The following is a 17,500-nucleotide window of genomic DNA, read 5'->3' on the forward strand; positions in this document are numbered from 1 at the left end:
CTTCATCCTTATCATCATTTTTATTAACATCATCATCATCATCATCATCATCATCATCTTCTTCTTCTTCATTATCATCATCATCATCATCATAATCATCGTTCTCTTCATCACCATCATCTTCATCCTTATCATCATCATCTTCTTCTTCATTATCTTTACTATTTTCTACTTGACTTTCATCATCATCATCATCATCATCATCATCATCTTCTTCATCATCTTCATCGTCCTCTTCTAATCCTGCTGGTGTTATCTCCTACAGGTGGTGAAGTTCACCAAGTCCTTTGAGCTTCTATCACCCAAATGCAGCGCTGACATGGAGAACAGGTGCGGCTAACACCAGGTTAAACAGACACACACACACACACACACACACGCAAACACACACACACGCACACACACACACACATACACACACACACACACACACACACACACGCAAACACACACACACACACACACACACACACACACACACGCACGCACACACACACAGCTCATAGAGAGTGTAGCTGTAGCACTAATGAGGCTGTTTCAGACTGCTGCTGCTGTTTGTTTGCTGTGAACTGCAGCAGGCGGCAGGTGGCTGATGCGTTTCCCTCACACTGACTACTGCTACGACCTATAACACACACACACACACACACACACACACACACACACACACACACACACACAGGCACTGCTGGAGAGAGATGTGACAGTATCACTGCCCGCAGGAGTGTTTGCTCTCAGTGTGTGTTTGTGTGCATGTGTGATATGGGACTTTGATATGGGAAACACCCACAACACAAGCCTAATCTTCATATTATGCATCCCGAAGACATTTAAGAGGCACTAATGAGCTTATTGTTGAACTGTGTCATACTTTATATTTCATGTGTGTGGCGCTGCAGGGTGTGTGTGGCGCTGTAGGGTGCATGTGATGGTGTGTGTGGTCCTGTAAACCTTCATCAGGTCTGTAAGGTGCACGCAGTGCTGTAGTGCACTAGTGTATATGCCGAACTCTAGTTTGTCAGCTAGGTCAGGGTTATTGTGTGGTCTCTGTTATCTGCAGCCCACACTCAGCACACCAGCAGGTCCAGCAGTGGAGTCTCAAAACCCTGAGTTCAGCTCTTAGAACACACACACACTTACACACGCACACACACACACACAAAGACAGAGCCATAGAGGAGAACAGGACGGAGAGCAAACATGTTCTCTCATGTGAGCTCCTGATTCTGTGTAGATGTGCAGATCTCAGCTGCCATATGGGAGCGTTCACACTGCACTGTGTGTTCAGTCGCACATGTCGCCTCATTCTCTGCACCTGTCTAATGTTGCAGCAGATCTGCGTCTAGGGAGATCACACACGCGCACACACACTGATGCCTCCAGCTCATCTGAGGTGCAATTCACTTTACATCTGGCTTAAACTGAGATATTAAAACCATAAATTGATTCCAGGATGCGTCTGATTTACTGTTAAAGCTGTAGAGGGACGTTTGGAAGTGCTTGACATGACAATAGTGCACCTCACGTCATTCATTCGTTAGAAGGGAATAGCAAACGAGGGAACAATCAAGAGATCTGGCAACCACCGGTAATGTCTAGATGGGATACAGCTGTGGATACCCGCGTCAATATAGCAGCAGTTTTGTGTAAAACACAAGGGCGGCACGGTGGCTCAGTGGTGTCCTCACAGCAAGAAGGTTGCTAGTTCGAGTCCCGGTTGGGTCAGTGGTACATGTTCTTCCCGCGTTGGTGAAGTGGTTACAAATTATTAGAAATTGAAAATCAAAGTAAATTTTTTCTTTCTAGTCTGTACACTTTCGTTTTATTAAGTAGACAATAAACGATTTACATTTTTCCGATTGGCTACTTCTGCCTGTAGGCTGCATAACTAATGAGGGGGAGGGGCTTGCTGCTCAAACAATACACAGACTCTGACGTGACGCAGCAGCAGCTCCGTGTTTCCTGTGTTTTTATTAACATTATTGTCCCTCATCAGGTGTGAAATATTGAAATCGTTATCAAAATGTGTTGAATATACGTTAGAGATATGAAAGCAACAAGTGTCATCTAATTAATCTGATAGTGTATATTAATATGAGTTCGTATTAACTGTATATATATATATATATATATATATATATATATATATATATATATATATATATATATATATATATATACGCTCTGCACTGTAATTCCAATGGCAACAGTGATGATTTCAAGTGAAGTGGTCAAGTGAATGAATATTATATGTATCAACATAACAACTAACAAAGGGAATATTGTTACAAAGTAACTATATAGTCACACAAAGTGCTATTATTTCCCATAGTTGGTTACAATGTATATATAAAGAGAAATATATGTGTACTAATTGTATTTTTGTATAATCAGACTTGATGAAATCAGTCTGCAGAAAGACTGTGATTGACATTCTCCCTTTGTATGATGTCATCAGAGGGGGAAAGCCCCGCCCACTAGTGACCATCTCTCCCTCATTAGCATATGACATTAGTTTTATTTGTGACTCTGCCACTGTACTGACACACAGCTGGTTCTAGCTCCGCCCTCTTTTGAAAAGAACCCAATCTCATTTGAATTTAAAGCGAACGTCACCAAAACGCCACAATTAGGATCAAAGCTTAAAAGTCTAACCACAGTGGAATGAACCGCCGATATTATGTACTTTACTTATGGAAATAACAAAAGAAATGCTTGATGCTAGTGCAGTATAAAGATGTTTAAGGATAGTGAGACAGTAGGACCAATAACTGTGTAATAAAAGGCCCTTTGGTCATTTTTGCGCGAGATGCTAATGGTCTAATCCGATACAATTATCTATGCTAAGCTATGCTAAAAATGTTGCGTTGCTTTAAGCTGAATACTAGAATCTTGCGAAATAAGCAGTAAATTTTAATTTACTCATTCATTTCTTCCTTATATATCCGCTCTGCACTGTAATTCCAATGGCAACAGTGATGATTTAAATGTCAACTGAAGAAACGGTCAAGTGAATGAATATTATATGTATCAACATAACAACTAACAAAGGGAATATTGTTACAAAGTAACTATAAAGACACAAAGTGCTATTATTTCCCATAGTTGGTTACAATGTATATATAAAGAGAAATATATGTTTAGGTCGGTTATAGGCTTTGTGTGTGTTATAGGACAATTAAACTGAAAAGTTTATTTAGGAAGAATCATATAATGACTTTATAGTAGTTTATAACAGTAATGTGCAGGGAATATGTTTGTGAATATTTTGTGATTTTATATATATAATATCTGTGAAGATGTTTACATATATTGTTCTACAATGTGAAAGTATATTTTTATGTGCATTCATTTAAAAAAAAAAACAATACACAGACTCTGACGTGAAGCAGCAGCAGCTCCGTGTTTCCTGTTTTTATTAACATTATTGTCCCTCATCTGCGGTGAGGGCGCTACATTGGTGTGTGTTTATTTCAGGTGCTCCGCTTTCCCCCACAGTCAAATCACATGCGCTATAGGGGAATTGATGAACTAAATTGGTCGTAGTCTATGAGTGTTTGTGTGTGAATGGGTGTTTCCCAGTACTGGGTTGCAGCTGGAAGGGTATCCGCTGTTTAAAACATATGCTGGAATAGTTGGCGGTTCATTCCACTGTGCCGACCACTGATAAATAAGGGACTAAGTTGAAGGAAAATAATGTACAATTAAAAAACAGGATACAGCATCAGTGCTGCATGTTCCCGCCGCACACAGGGAATTTCCTCAAGTTCTGTGTGTTATCTAGTAATTATTGGATCCTCTGTCGGCTCCTCTGAAGCTTCAGCCGGATGCATTATGTAAGGATGATTTGTCCTGCGCTCGCGGGCAGACGCCAGAAAGACGCGTTTCTGCTGCTCGTCCAGACACACACATTCATAGCGCTGTTGTGATGGAGAGTGTGTTTGATCAGACCAGATGAGAGAGAAACAGAGGCAGAAATAATACAGAGAACGGCGCATTTCTGTCACTAGTAATTCATTCATTCATTTTCTTATCGGCTTTATTATTTCGGGGTCGCCACAGCGGAATGAACCGCCAATTTATCCAGCAAGTTCGGATGCCCTTCCAGCCGCAACCCATCTCTGGGAATATCACTAGTAATTAATTGATTAAAAAACGAAGCACATTTCAATTAAAAAGTAATGATTACAATCAGAAATGAACAATTTTATATACAGCTGAGGTCAAAATTATTCACCCTCCTGTGAATTTATAGGCTTTAAGTATTCCTCAAATGATGCTGAACAGATTCAGGAATTGTTCACAGTGTTTCCTTTAATATTTGTTCTTCTGGGGAAAATCTTATTTGTTTTATTTGGGCTAGAATAAAAGCAGTTTTTAATTGTTTTAACACCATTTTAAGGTCAATATTATTCGCCCCTTCAGCAATATTAGTGTTGGATTGTCTCCAGAACAAACCACTGTTATACAATGACTTGCCTAATTACCCTAACTTTACCTTTACCTTCCATATAACACCATCATAGTGTTAGTCATATAATTTTTCTTTTATTATTTCAGCAAATATTATTATAAATAAACAGTTTGTTGTACTCTCCCATTCGCTGCGCTATAAGTTGACTAAATATGACGACTTCTGCTGCTGAGAAACCCGCCAATGTGAAAAGGCTCCATAGTGAAATCAATGGTTGAGTGATGTCTCTTTCTGCTTGTCTTATCCACAGCTTTAAGGACAGCATGGATAAATCCTCATACTCTGATTGGCTGATCAATAACAGCATTGCAGAGCTGGTGGCCTCCACTGGACTTCCTGTGAACATCAGCGACGCCTATCAAGACCCTCGATTCGACGCTGAGGTAAAGGCTCCAGCCAATCAGTGAAAAGCTTTGGGTGATGCATTAAATCAGAACAGAATTTGCATATTGCAGCCTTTTAAACAAAACAAGAGGTTAAACTTCACAATAAAGGAGAATTCAGGGTAAAAACAACATATAGGGGACCTAATATGCACAAATCACTTGTTTAAATTGAGCTGTGTGGGAACAATGTGTGAATATAACCAGCTTCTGATGGTAAACATGTACTAATTGTATTTTTGTATAATCAGACTTGATGAAATCAGTCTGCAGAAACACTCTGATTGACATTCTCCCTTTGTATGATGTCATCAGAGGAGGAAAGCCCCGCCTACTAGTGACCATCTCTCCCTCATTAGCATATGACATTAGTTTTATTTTTGACTCTGCCACTGTACTGACACACAGCTGGTTCTAGCTCCGCCCTCTTTTGAAAAGAACCCAATCTCATTTGAATTTAAAGTGACAGTCACCAAAACGCCACAATTAGGATCAAAGCTTAAAAGTCTAACCACTGTGGAATGCACCGCCGATATTATGTACTTTCCTTATGGAAATAACAAAAAGAAATGCTTGATGCTAGTGCAGTATAAAGGTGTTTTAGTATAGACAGTAAGACCAATAACTGTGTAATAAAAGGCCCTTTGGTCATTTTTGAGCGAGATGCTAATGGTCTAATCCGATGCAATTATCCATGCTAAGCTATGCTAAACATGTTGCGTTGCTTTAAGCTGAATACTAGAATCTTGCGAAATGAGCATTATAATTTTATTTACTCTTTCATTCCTTCATTCATTTAATGATTTTCTTTCAGCTTAGTCCCTCATTTCTCAGGGGTTGCCACAGCGGAATGAACCACCAATATTATATACTGTCATTATGGAAAACGCAAAAGAAATGCTTGATGCTAGTGCAGTATAAAGGTGTTTTAGTGGACGAAGACAGTAGGACAAAAAACTGTAATAAGAGACCCTTTGATCATTTTTGAGCGAGATGCTAACGGTCTAATCCGATTCAATGATTTATGCTAAGCTACGCTAAAAATGTTGTGTTGCTTTAAGCTGAATGCTAGAATATTGCGAAATAAGCAGTAAAATTTGATTTACTCATTCATTCAATGATTTTCTTTCAGCTTATTTTCTCATTTATCAGGCGGTCGCCACAGTGGAATGAACCACCAATATTGTGTACTGTCATTATGGAAAACACAAAGGAAATGCTTAATTCTGCACAGTATAAAGGTGTTTAAATAAGTATAGTAAGATAGTAAGACAAATAACTGTGTAATAAGAGACCCTTTGGTCAATTTTTGAAGGAGATGCTAATGGTCTAATCCGATTCAATGATCTATGCTAAGCTAAGCTAAAAGTGCTCCCACCAGACCTGGAGATTGACTGAATGAACTCAAAAAGAGTCAAACTCAACTATTTAACTCTAGTAGAGCTGTGAAATGAGCCTATTTCCCAAAAAGTGGATGCTGAATGCGAGTATCTTGCAAAATAACCAGTCAAATATTATAAAGGAAAACACAGAAGAAATGCTAAATGCTAGAGCAGTACAGCGCTGTGTTGAACCCAGAATGAAAGCCTGATTAAAGCTGATTTTTACTTCTGCTCTGCGTGAATCTTTGCCCTCTGTCCACTTGTGTGTGTGTGTGTGTGTGTGTGTGTGTGAGTGTCTACTTAAAAGCCTGCGGCTCCGCTTTACGTAACGCCGTGTCTTCAGTGCATCTCATAGTTATGCCGGCTTTTCCCTCACGAGCTGATGTTCATTTTAATGTGGTTGACAAGTGTGTGTGTTCCAATCTCTTCAGGCAGATCAGTTCTCCGGCTTCCACATCAGATCTGTGCTGTGTGTCCCCATCTGGAACAGTAACCACCAAATCATCGGTGAGTTATCTGCTTAACTGTTTGCTGCTGTTTTACTAATACACACACATTGGGAATGTGTGAGAATGTGTGTCGGGATTTTAAAGTTGAAGTCAGGATTATTATATTTTTCCCCAATTTCTGTTTAACAGAGAGAATTTTTCAGCACAATTTTAATCATAATAGTTTTAATAATTGATTTCTTTTCTTTTTGCCATGATAATATTAGACTAGGTATTCTTCAAGACACTAGTATTCAGCTTAAAGTGACATTTAAAGGCTTCACTAGGGTAAAGTTAGGGTAATTAGGCAAGTCATTGTATAACAGTGGTTTGCACGATACTGAAAAATCTAACATTGTGAAAAAATTTTTTATTTTGCAATATACACTCACCGGCCACTTTATTAGGTACACCTTACTAGTACCAGGCTGAACCACTTTTTGCCTTCAGAACTGCCTTAATCCTTCATGACAGAGACTCAACAAGCTACTGGAAATATTCCTCAGAGATTTTGCTCCTTATTGACATGACAGCATCACACAGTTGCTGCAGATTTGTCGGCTGCACATCCATGATGCCAATCTCCCATTCCACCACATCCCAAAGCTGCTCTATTGGATTGAGCTCTGGTGACTGAGGAGGCCATTTGAGTACAGTGAACTCATCGTCATGTTCAAGAAACCATTCTGAGATGATTGAGCTTCATGACATGCTGCGTTATCCTGCTGGAAGTAGCCATCAGAAGATGGAGACACTGTGCTCATAAAGGGATGGACATGGTCAGCAGCAATACTCAGGTAGGCTGTGGCGTTGATGCTCAATTGGTACTAATGGACCCAAAGAAAATCTCCCCCACACCATTACACCACCACCACCAGCCTGAACCGCTGATACAAGGCTGGATGGATCCATGCTTTCATGCTGTTAAGGCCAAATTTTGACCCGAGCATCTGAATGTGTCAGCAGAAATGGAGACTCATCAGAACACAATAAAAAAAAAAAAAAGTTGCAACTGAAATAAAACGTTTCATCAAGTCTAACAGTATTCAGAGACAGTAACAGAATGATACAGTAAACTTCAATCATAGCTAAGGTCATAAATGGTTTATATTCTGATGCCTGAATGCTTTTAAAGTCATTATACCATCACAGGCATCAAAAACACATACAAATGATCGATTATAATACAAATGCAACATTGCAAATCCTATGATGTGACTTTTCTGAATGATCACATTGCCATATTGATTTACTGCTTTTATTCTAGCCGAAATAAATCAAATCAGACTTTCTCCAGAGGAACAAATACTACAGGAAATACTGAGAAAGATTCCTGAATCTGTTCAACATCATTTGCGAAATATTATAAAAAGAACAAAATATTCAGAGGAGGGCGAATAGTTCTGACTTCAGCTGTATATTGGTGTGTGCGTGCGCTCGTGTGTGTTTGTGTGTGTGTGTGTGTGTGTGCTGCTGCACAGAGCGCAGTGTGCGTGGGTGGATGTCTGTGTGTGCGCCTGTATGTGTGTGTGTGTGGGAGGACTCTGTCAGGACCGTGAAGTCATTATAAGCACACACACACACACACACACACACACACACACACACACACACACACACACACTCAGTAGAAGCAGAAGTCAAGGATGTGTTCATTCAAAAGATTCCTCCTCGCTCTTTCGCTTTTCATCGCTTTCTTCATCTCTGCTGTTCTTTCACAACCAGCTTTCCTTTCTCTCAGTGTGAGAACGTTCAGTACGGCGAGGAGAGAAACCCTCTGAATTTCTGCTCTATAAGATCCCACTGTCCGCAAAGGAGATGCTGTATAACACTCAGCAGTCACTGACTGCATTTTACTACAGCGTTCAGTGTGTTTCTGGCTTGATGCTTGTTATTTTAACCCTCGCTTTTTCGTTCATTCATTTTTCTTCAGCTTAATCCCTTATTTATCAAGGGTCGCCACAGTGGAATGAACTGCCAACTATTCAGGCATATGGTTTACGCAGTGGAAGTCCTTCCAGCTGCAACCCAGTACTGGGAAACACCCATACACACTCATTTACATACACACTCATACACTACAGCCAATTTAGTTGATCAGTTCCCCTATAGCGCATGTGTTTGGACTGTGGGGGAAACCGGAGCACACGGAGGAAACCCACAACAACACGGGGAGAACATGCAAAATGAAAAATAGCAACAAATCGTGCCGTACATCACGCCATTATTCTTGAACAATTTCAACATTATTCTCATAATATTTATATTAATTATTTAATTGAATATATAAATAATTAAATAAATAAATAAATAAATTATTTATTTATTTATTTATTTATTATTTGATTTATTTATTTATTAATTAATTTATTTATTATTTGATTTATTTATTTATCTATTTATTTATTTATTTATTTATTTATTTATTTATTTATTTATTTAATAATTATTAAATTAATTAATTAATTAATTTATTAATCAATTAATAATTGTATTTATTTATTTATTATCTATTTATTTATTAATTAATTTATTAATAATTTGATTTATTTATTCATTATTTTATTTATTTATTTATTTATTTAATTAGTTAGTTATTTAATTATATATTTATTTTTTTATTTTTAAATGGCACTAATACGCTTTTAAGTAAGATTGCAAAGTCTCTAATAAAAACAAAAACTAAAGCCATTCAAGAGGCATCACCAAAAATGATTTCTTTTTATTGTTTCCCCCTGCGTGGCTTTCATTACAAATGAACACTTCATATAATCCCTACCATAGTCATCATTATCATATTCCTTATGAAGACGATAACTAGGCGCCTCTAAATATCACATGCCTTTAATGAGGTCATGAGACAACATTTACAGTCTGGATCATTCATCTCTGCCTAATGCCACATACAGGTTTAAAAATAGTCTGCGCATTCATATACAGTATGCAGATGAGGTAACTATTGCATAACACATCCAAAATCACGCAAGCTTCATTTTAAACATCGCTTAAACTTCTGAGATGGTGACAAATAATTATTTATGTGTGATAAAATGCTGTAATTGTTATGTATTTTTAAATGACTGTGCATTACATTGTTATTATAAATGCATACTATAATACATACAGTTCAATTACAATTATAATACACTCAATGCAGCAGATGGTTTAATTAGCAGTGAGATTCACTCCTGCACTCTTTGAACCCTCTTCATATATACAGTGCTCAGCATGAGTGCACGCCTCACAGATCTCTCTTTTAAATTAATATTTGATATAGGATGCTTTACAGTAATATGTTGGTGTGTGTACATTAGATTAGTCAGTACCAAAGCCAAAAATGAAGACTGAAGAATGCTGGAAAAACAGCCATTGACTTCTATTGTATTTTTTGTTTCTAGTATTGATGTCAATGACTGATTTTAATCTTATCTTATTTTTACATTTATCAGAATATCTTATTTTGTGTTCAACAGAAAATAGAAATTCATATACCTGTAAAATCACTTGGGTTTGACTAAATGATGAGGACTGTCCCTTTAATACTCTAGTGCTTTACTGTGCATTGCAGGTCCTCACAGTACAGTATGTGATGAAATCTCTGTCTTTGTGTGTTGTAGGTGTGGCTCAGGTCTTGAACAGACTCGACGGGAAACCATTTGATGATGCAGATCAGAGGCTGTTCGAGGTATAACTTAAATAATCTGTGTAATCTCTTCAAGACAAACTCAAGTTGAGCTTTATTGTCAACTAATCGCTTCAAAAGCAACAGGTTTACTGACTTAAATAAAGTAAAGTCAACTAATCGCTTCAAAAGCAGCAGGTTTACTCACTTTATCAAGTAAAGTCAACTAATCGCTTTAAAAGCAACAGGTTTACTCACTTTATTAAGTAAAGTCAACTAATCGCTTTAAAAGCAACAGGTTTACTCACTTTATTAAGTAAAGTCAACTAATCGCTGTAAAAGCAACAGGTTTACTCACTTTATTAAGTAAAGTCAACTAATCGCTTTAAAAGCAACAGGTTTACTCACTTTATTAAGTAAAGTCAACTAATCGCTTTAAAAGCAACAGGTTTACTCACTTTATTAAGTAAAGTCAACTAATCGCTTCAAAAGCAACAGGTTTACTCACTTTATTAAGTAAAGTCAACTAATCGCTTCAAAAGCAGCAGGTTTACTCACTTTATCAAGTAAAGTCAACTAATCGCTTTAAAAGCAACAGGTTTACTCACTTTATTAAGTAAAGTCAACTAATCGCTTTAAAAGCAACAGATTTACTCACTTTATTAAGTAAAGTCAACTAATCGCTGTAAAAGCAACAGGTTTACTCACTTTATTAAGTAAAGTCAACTAATCTCTTTAAAAGCAACAGGTTTACTCACTTTATTAAGTAAAGTCAACTAATCGCTTTAAAAGCAACAGGTTTACTCACTTTATTAAGTAAAGTCAACTAATCGCTTTAAAAGCAACAGGTTTCCTCACTTTATTAAAGTAAAGTCAACTAATCGCTTTAAAAGCAACAGGTTTACTCACTTTATTAAAGTAAAGTCAACTAATCGCTTTAAAAGCAACAGGTTTACTCACTTTATTAAAGTAAAGTCAACTAATCGCTTTAAAAGCAACAGGTTTACTCACTTTATTAAGTAAAGTCAACTAATCGCTTTAAAAGCAACAGGTTTACTCACTTTATTAAGTAAAGTCAACTAATCGCTTTAAAAGCAACAGGTTTACTCACTTTATTAAGTAAAGTCAACTAATCGCTTTAAAAGCAACAGGTTTACTCACTTTATTAAGTAAAGTCAACTAATCGCTTTAAAAGCAGCAGGTTTACTCACTTTATTAAAGTAAAGTCAACTAATCGCTTTAAAAGCAACAGGTTTACTCACTTTATTAAAGTAAAGTCAACTAACCGCTTTAAAAGCAATAGGTTTACTCACATTTATAAGAGTAAAGTCAACTAATCGCTTTAAAAGCAACTGGTTTACTCACTTCTGTCTTTGTTTGTTTGTTGGGGAGGGCAACCAAATTCTTGCAATGTGCTCTTAAACCATGAAAAGCTTTTAGGGCTTTAAATGGGATTTTTTAAGTGTGACTACATGGTCTTTTCTCTCTCTGTAGGCATTTGTGATTTTCTGTGGACTGGGAATTAATAACACCATTATGTATGACCAAGTGAAGAAGTCCTGGGCCAAGCAGTCCGTGGCTTTGGATGTATGTATGTCTCTCTGAAGCACACACACACTTATACAGCAGTCTTAGTGGGGACTTTTCATAGACATAATGATGTTTCTACTATATATATCATCTCTATATCCCTAAAATAAATCCTCACAGCAACCAATCTGCATTTTTACATTATCAAAATACTTCATTCAGTGTGATTTATTAGTCATTTTACTTATGAAGACCAAAACATGTACTGACAAGGTCAACATTTACTGCTAGTTCTATAATTGCATGCATATAGTCCCCACAACATTACAAATACAAGAACCACACACACACACATCTGACTGTAACTAGGATTTTTCTACAGCGGTGACTAATTGCAGAGTTTTAAATGATGGAGCATGAAATGGGAGCGTGTGATTGGTGCAATGTTGACCTAGTTCCTGTGGGAGGCGGAGCTTAAAGCTGGAGCCGGAGGAGCTGAATTCAGTCTTGACTCAGAGTAGCTTTGACATTCATTCACCTCACACAGTCTTCATCTCTCTCTCCTCCACATAATATCACAGAAAACGACCATTTCTAGCTGTTCTGAAATTGAGTTTAACATAGCATTTAATCCGGAGCGTTTATTAAAACTGAGCTCAGAAAACCTGCTTTAATTTCAATGAGAGGATGGATAGGGATCAATTCAAGGCACATTATTATTATTAATGAAACCTTTTCTGACATTATACGGTAAGCGGAGTGCTATATAAGAGCAGAATGTGACCTCTTTCATCTAACAGTGAAACAGCAGGATGCAGAGGAATAAATCTCTCCCTTCAAAGCTTTCAATCGAGCAACCAAACCACCGTCTGGAAACACCGGCGAGAGTTTGTTTGCAGTCTAAAAGCAGGTTTATGTGCTCAGAAAGCATGCTGATGACTTTAACCTGTGAAGCCTGAGGGTTTGACGGCTCATGTGGTTTGAAATAGGATGAAAAAATATTCAGGCACTCAATTGGAGCAAGGAGCTTTATGGTGATGATTCTTGCTCAGAAGTAAGAGGTTATTCTGACTAATATAAATCATTCATTCATTTTCCTTCAGCTTAGTCCCTTATTTATCAGTGGTGGCCACAGCAGAATGAACCGCCAACTATTCTAGCATATGTTTTACGTAGCGGATGCCCTTCCAGCTGCAATCTAGTACTGGGAAACACCCACACACACAATAACACACTCTCATACACTACAGTTAATTTAGCTTGTTCAATGGACTGTAGGGGAAACTGGAGAGCTTAGACTGGAGAACTAATCACTGTAAAAGCAACAGTTTTACTCACTTTATTAAGTAAAGTCAACTTATCGCTTTAAAAGCAACAGGTTTACTCATTATATTAAGTAAAGTCAACTAATCGCTGTAAAAGCAACAGGTTTACTCATTATATGAAGTAAAGTCAACTAATCGCTTTAAAAGCAACAGGTTTACTCACTTTATTAAGCAAAGTCAACTTATCGCTTTAAAAGCAACAGGTTTACTCACTTTATTAAGTAAAGTCAACTAATCGCTGGAAAAGCAACAGGTTTACTCACTTTATTAAAGTAAAGTCAACTAATCGCTTTAAAAGCAACAGGTTTACTCACTTTATTAAGTAAAGTCAACTAATCGCTTTAAAAGCAGCAGGTTTACTCACTTTATTAAGTAAAGTCAACTAATCGCTTTAAAAGCAACAGGTTTACTCACTTTATTAAGTAAAGTCAACTAATCGCTTTAAAAGCAACAGGTTTACTCACTTTATTAAGTAAAGTCAACTTATCGCTTAAAAAAGCAACAGGTTTACTCACTTTATTAAGTAAAGTCAACTAATCGCTGTAAAAGCAACATTTTTACTCACTTTATTAAGTAAAGTCAACTTATCGCTTAAAAAAGCAACAGGTTTACTCACTTTATTAAGTAAAGTCAACTAATCACTTTAAAAGCAAAGGGTTTACTCACTTTATTAAGAAAAGTCAACTAATCGCTTTAAAAGCAACAGGTTTACTCACTTTATTAAGTAAAGTCAACTAATCACTTTAAAAGCAAAGGGTTTACTCACTTTATTAAGAAAAGTCAACTAATCGCTTCAAAAGCAACAGGTTTACTGACTTAAATAAAGTAAAGTCAACTAATCGCTTCAAAAGCAACAGGTTTACTCATTTTATTAAGTAAAGTCAACTAATCTACTCACTTTATTAAGTAAAGTCAACTAATCACTTTAAAAGCAACAGGTTTACTCACTTTATTAAGTAAAGTCAACTAATCGCTTTAAAAGCAACAGGTTTACTCACTTTATTAAGTAAAGTCAACTAATCGCTTTAAAAGCAACAGGTTTACTCACTTTATTAAGTAAAGTCAACTAATCGCTTTAAAAGCAACAGGTTTACTCACTTTATTAAGTAAAGTCAACTAATCGCTTTAAAAGCAACAGGTTTACTCACTTTATTAAGTAAAGTCAACTAATCACTTTAAAAGCAACAGGTTTACTCACTTTATTAAGTAAAGTCAACTAATCGCTTTAAATGCAACAGGTTTACTCACTTTATTAAGTAAAGTCAACTAATCGCTGTAAAAGCAACAGGTTTACTCACTTTATTAAGTAAAGTCAACTAATCGCTTTAAATGCAACAGGTTTACTCACTTTATTAAGTAAAGTCAACTAATCGCTGTAAAAGCAACAGGTTTACTCTCTTTATTAAAGTAAAGTCAACTAATCGCTTTAAAAGCAACAGGTTTACTCACTTTATAAGTAAAATGTGTCAATCTACACCTTTGTTTGTTGTGAATACACACCCTCTAGTGGCAAAAATTGCATACTGTGTCTGTAAGGTGCATAAACGTGCAAAAATGTACCGTTTGAAATACTGCTTCTGTACCTTTATTTCTGAGATTGCACACTTTACAGGCAAATAACAAAACAGTGACGTATTTACAGCGACTGTGAGAGAAAAAAGGATAAGCACAAGTGTGTTTATTATGTGTGTAACTGAATTACAGCCAGAGAGAGAGAGAGAGAGAGAGAGCATTAATTAAGTTCTCTGAGCTCCTCTCACACTCCACAGCAACACCAACTGCGTTTATGAGGATTTCATGTCTGAGTTTCAATATTTAATAGAGCGTCAGCACACTATAGCGGAGCTGAAGTTAATATTGCATAACATCGCAGATCAGTTTCACAGCCAGACAGTCAGTGTGTTATGAATAGATGCCAGCGTCACTGTAAAGTAATGATATACACATACTCAAATGACTGTATATTGAGCAGACTTCATTTCAGATTTCAATACTGCATTGAGTCGATTTCTAATTTTCACATTTCTAATGTGTAGTTTGACTTGAGTATATTTTTAGTGCTGTATGGTACTTTAATTGCAGTTTTCCTTCTTTCTGCAGTCACCATGTTTATCTTGTCTTCATTACAGTGTTTAGTTAAGTAATGATCAGTCCTTTAAATCTCATCCAATCAAATCATGCATAGAAAAATTACGACAGACCAATCCCAAGACACAAACGCTTTAAAAAATAAAGCAAACATGTACAATGAAAGCGTTGGAAGTGTCCAAAAAGTGTCTGGAGTTTGAGTGTCGAAAAAAAAAACTAAATACTTACAAAATCGCCTTTATAGTTGTCCAAATTCCATTCGTAGCAATGCATATTTATACATCAGAAATAAACTCATCGGCCACTTTATTAGGTACACCTGTCCAACTGCTCATTAACATTAATTTCTAATCAACCAATCACATGGCAGCAACACAATGCATTTAGGCAGGTAGACATGGTCAAGATGATCTGCTGCAGTTCAAATTGAGCATCAGAATGGGGAAGAAAGGGGATTTAAGTGACTTTGAGTGTGGTACGGTTGTTTGTGCCAGTGGTCTGAGTATTTCAGAAACTGCTGATCTACTGGGATTTTCATGCACAACCATCTCTAGGGTTTACAGAGAATGCTCCGACAAAGAGGAAATATCCAGTGAGCGGCAGTTCTGTGGGCGCAAATGCCTTGTTGATGCCAGAGGTCAGAGGAGAATGGCCAGACTGGTTCCAGCTGATAGAAAGGCAACAGTAACTCAAATAAGCACTCGTTACAACCGAGCTCTGCAGAAGAGCATCTCTGAACACACAACACGTCCAACCTTGAGGCGGATGGGCTACAGCAGCAGAAGAGCACACCGGGTGCCGCTCCTGTCAGCTAAGAACAGGAAACTGAGGCTACAATTCACACAGACTCACCAAAACTGGACAATAGAAGATTGGAGAAACGTTGCTGCTCTGATGAGTCTCCATTTCTGCTGACACATTCGGATGGTCGGCTCAGAATTTGGCCTCAACAACATGAAAGCATGGATCATCCTGCCTTGTATCAGCGGTTCAGGCTGGTGGTGGTGGTGTAATGGTGTGGGGGAGATTTTCTTTGGGTCCATTAGTACCAATTGAGCATCAACGCCACAGCCTACCTGAGTATTGCTGCTGACCATGTTCATCCCTTTATGAGCACAGTGTCTCCATCTTCTGATGGCTACTTCAGAAGATGATAGCATGTCATAAAGCTCAATCATCTCAGACTGGTTTCTTGAACATGACGATGAGTTCACTGTACGAAATAGTCGAAATAACACCTCTCATTTTGCAGTGATTTGAATTACTCTTAAGAGGGCTTCTGTTTACTCTTACTCTGAGTAATGTTTACAACACCATTTGCAGTGTTTGGATTCTCAGTGTTGAATATTAAACCACACTGAACTGAGCTAAACTGAATTTAACTCTGAAATCTAAACTACACTGTTTCAGTTCACTATGATCTTCTATGTGAAGCTGCTTTGACACAATCTACACTGTAAAAGCGCTATACAAATTAAAGATGAATTGAACATACTTTTACTTTACTTGCACTACATTTCTTTGGGTGTGGTACTTTTACTTGAGTGTGATTTCAAGACTCTAATTGGCCAATCAGAGGGATGCAGCAGTAAAGGGGCGTGGTCTGATCTGATTTCAGTGCAGTTTGTCTCTCTTGATTATGATGTTGATATTATATTACATTTAGTGATGCGTAAACTGTCAACCCTTAATGATTTGTTTTTAGGTACTGTCGTATCATGCCACCTGCTCAAAGACTGAGGTGGACAAGTTTAAGGTAAATATTAACTGAATTACACCTAATTATACATTTTAGAGCTTATTAATAATGAAATAGCTTGTTTTGTGGATGTGTGTGTGTGTTATATTAACCTCAGTATTTCAGTCTGACAGTGTTGTTTATGCAGTATCTATAATTCAGAGCAAAGCTATTCAATATCTCATCAGTGTTTGTGCATTATTAATGGTCTCTGTGGAGAATTGCTTACAAAAAGGATCATTTATCAAGTGTTTGTGTGTGTGTGTGTGGTGAAATGTTCATTTTGATCATCATGTGTTGACTGGATTTAGCCTGAAGCATTTATGGAAGTACATTGACAAATACCAGGGTAAATGACAAAACATGTCGCCTGCAATATGTACGTGCTAATAATTATACATAAACAGTTGAAGTCAGAATTATTAGCCCCCATGTTTATTTTTTCCCCAATTTCTGTTTAACTGAGAGAT

The 17,500-nt window shown here is 37.1% G+C and overlaps 1 protein-coding gene across 2 annotated transcripts in view; it reads left to right on the forward strand.

The window, feature by feature from the left end:
* pde11a (phosphodiesterase 11a) overlaps nt 1–17,500 on the forward strand; it is a 75,134-nt gene that overhangs the window by 26,757 nt on the left and 30,877 nt on the right. For both annotated transcript variants that reach the window (XM_684746.9, XM_073912391.1), the window contains 6 exons: nt 266–330; nt 4,725–4,857; nt 6,671–6,746; nt 10,345–10,412; nt 11,844–11,936; nt 16,998–17,048. In XM_684746.9, coding sequence (XP_689838.4) covers nt 266–330; nt 4,725–4,857; nt 6,671–6,746; nt 10,345–10,412; nt 11,844–11,936; nt 16,998–17,048 — 486 coding nt within the window. The remainder of the gene's footprint in view (nt 1–265; nt 331–4,724; nt 4,858–6,670; nt 6,747–10,344; nt 10,413–11,843; nt 11,937–16,997; nt 17,049–17,500) is intronic.

This window comes from Danio rerio, chromosome 9, assembly GCF_049306965.1.
Source record: "Danio rerio strain Tuebingen ecotype United States chromosome 9, GRCz12tu, whole genome shotgun sequence".
Taxonomy (NCBI): Eukaryota; Metazoa; Chordata; class Actinopteri; order Cypriniformes; family Danionidae; genus Danio; species Danio rerio.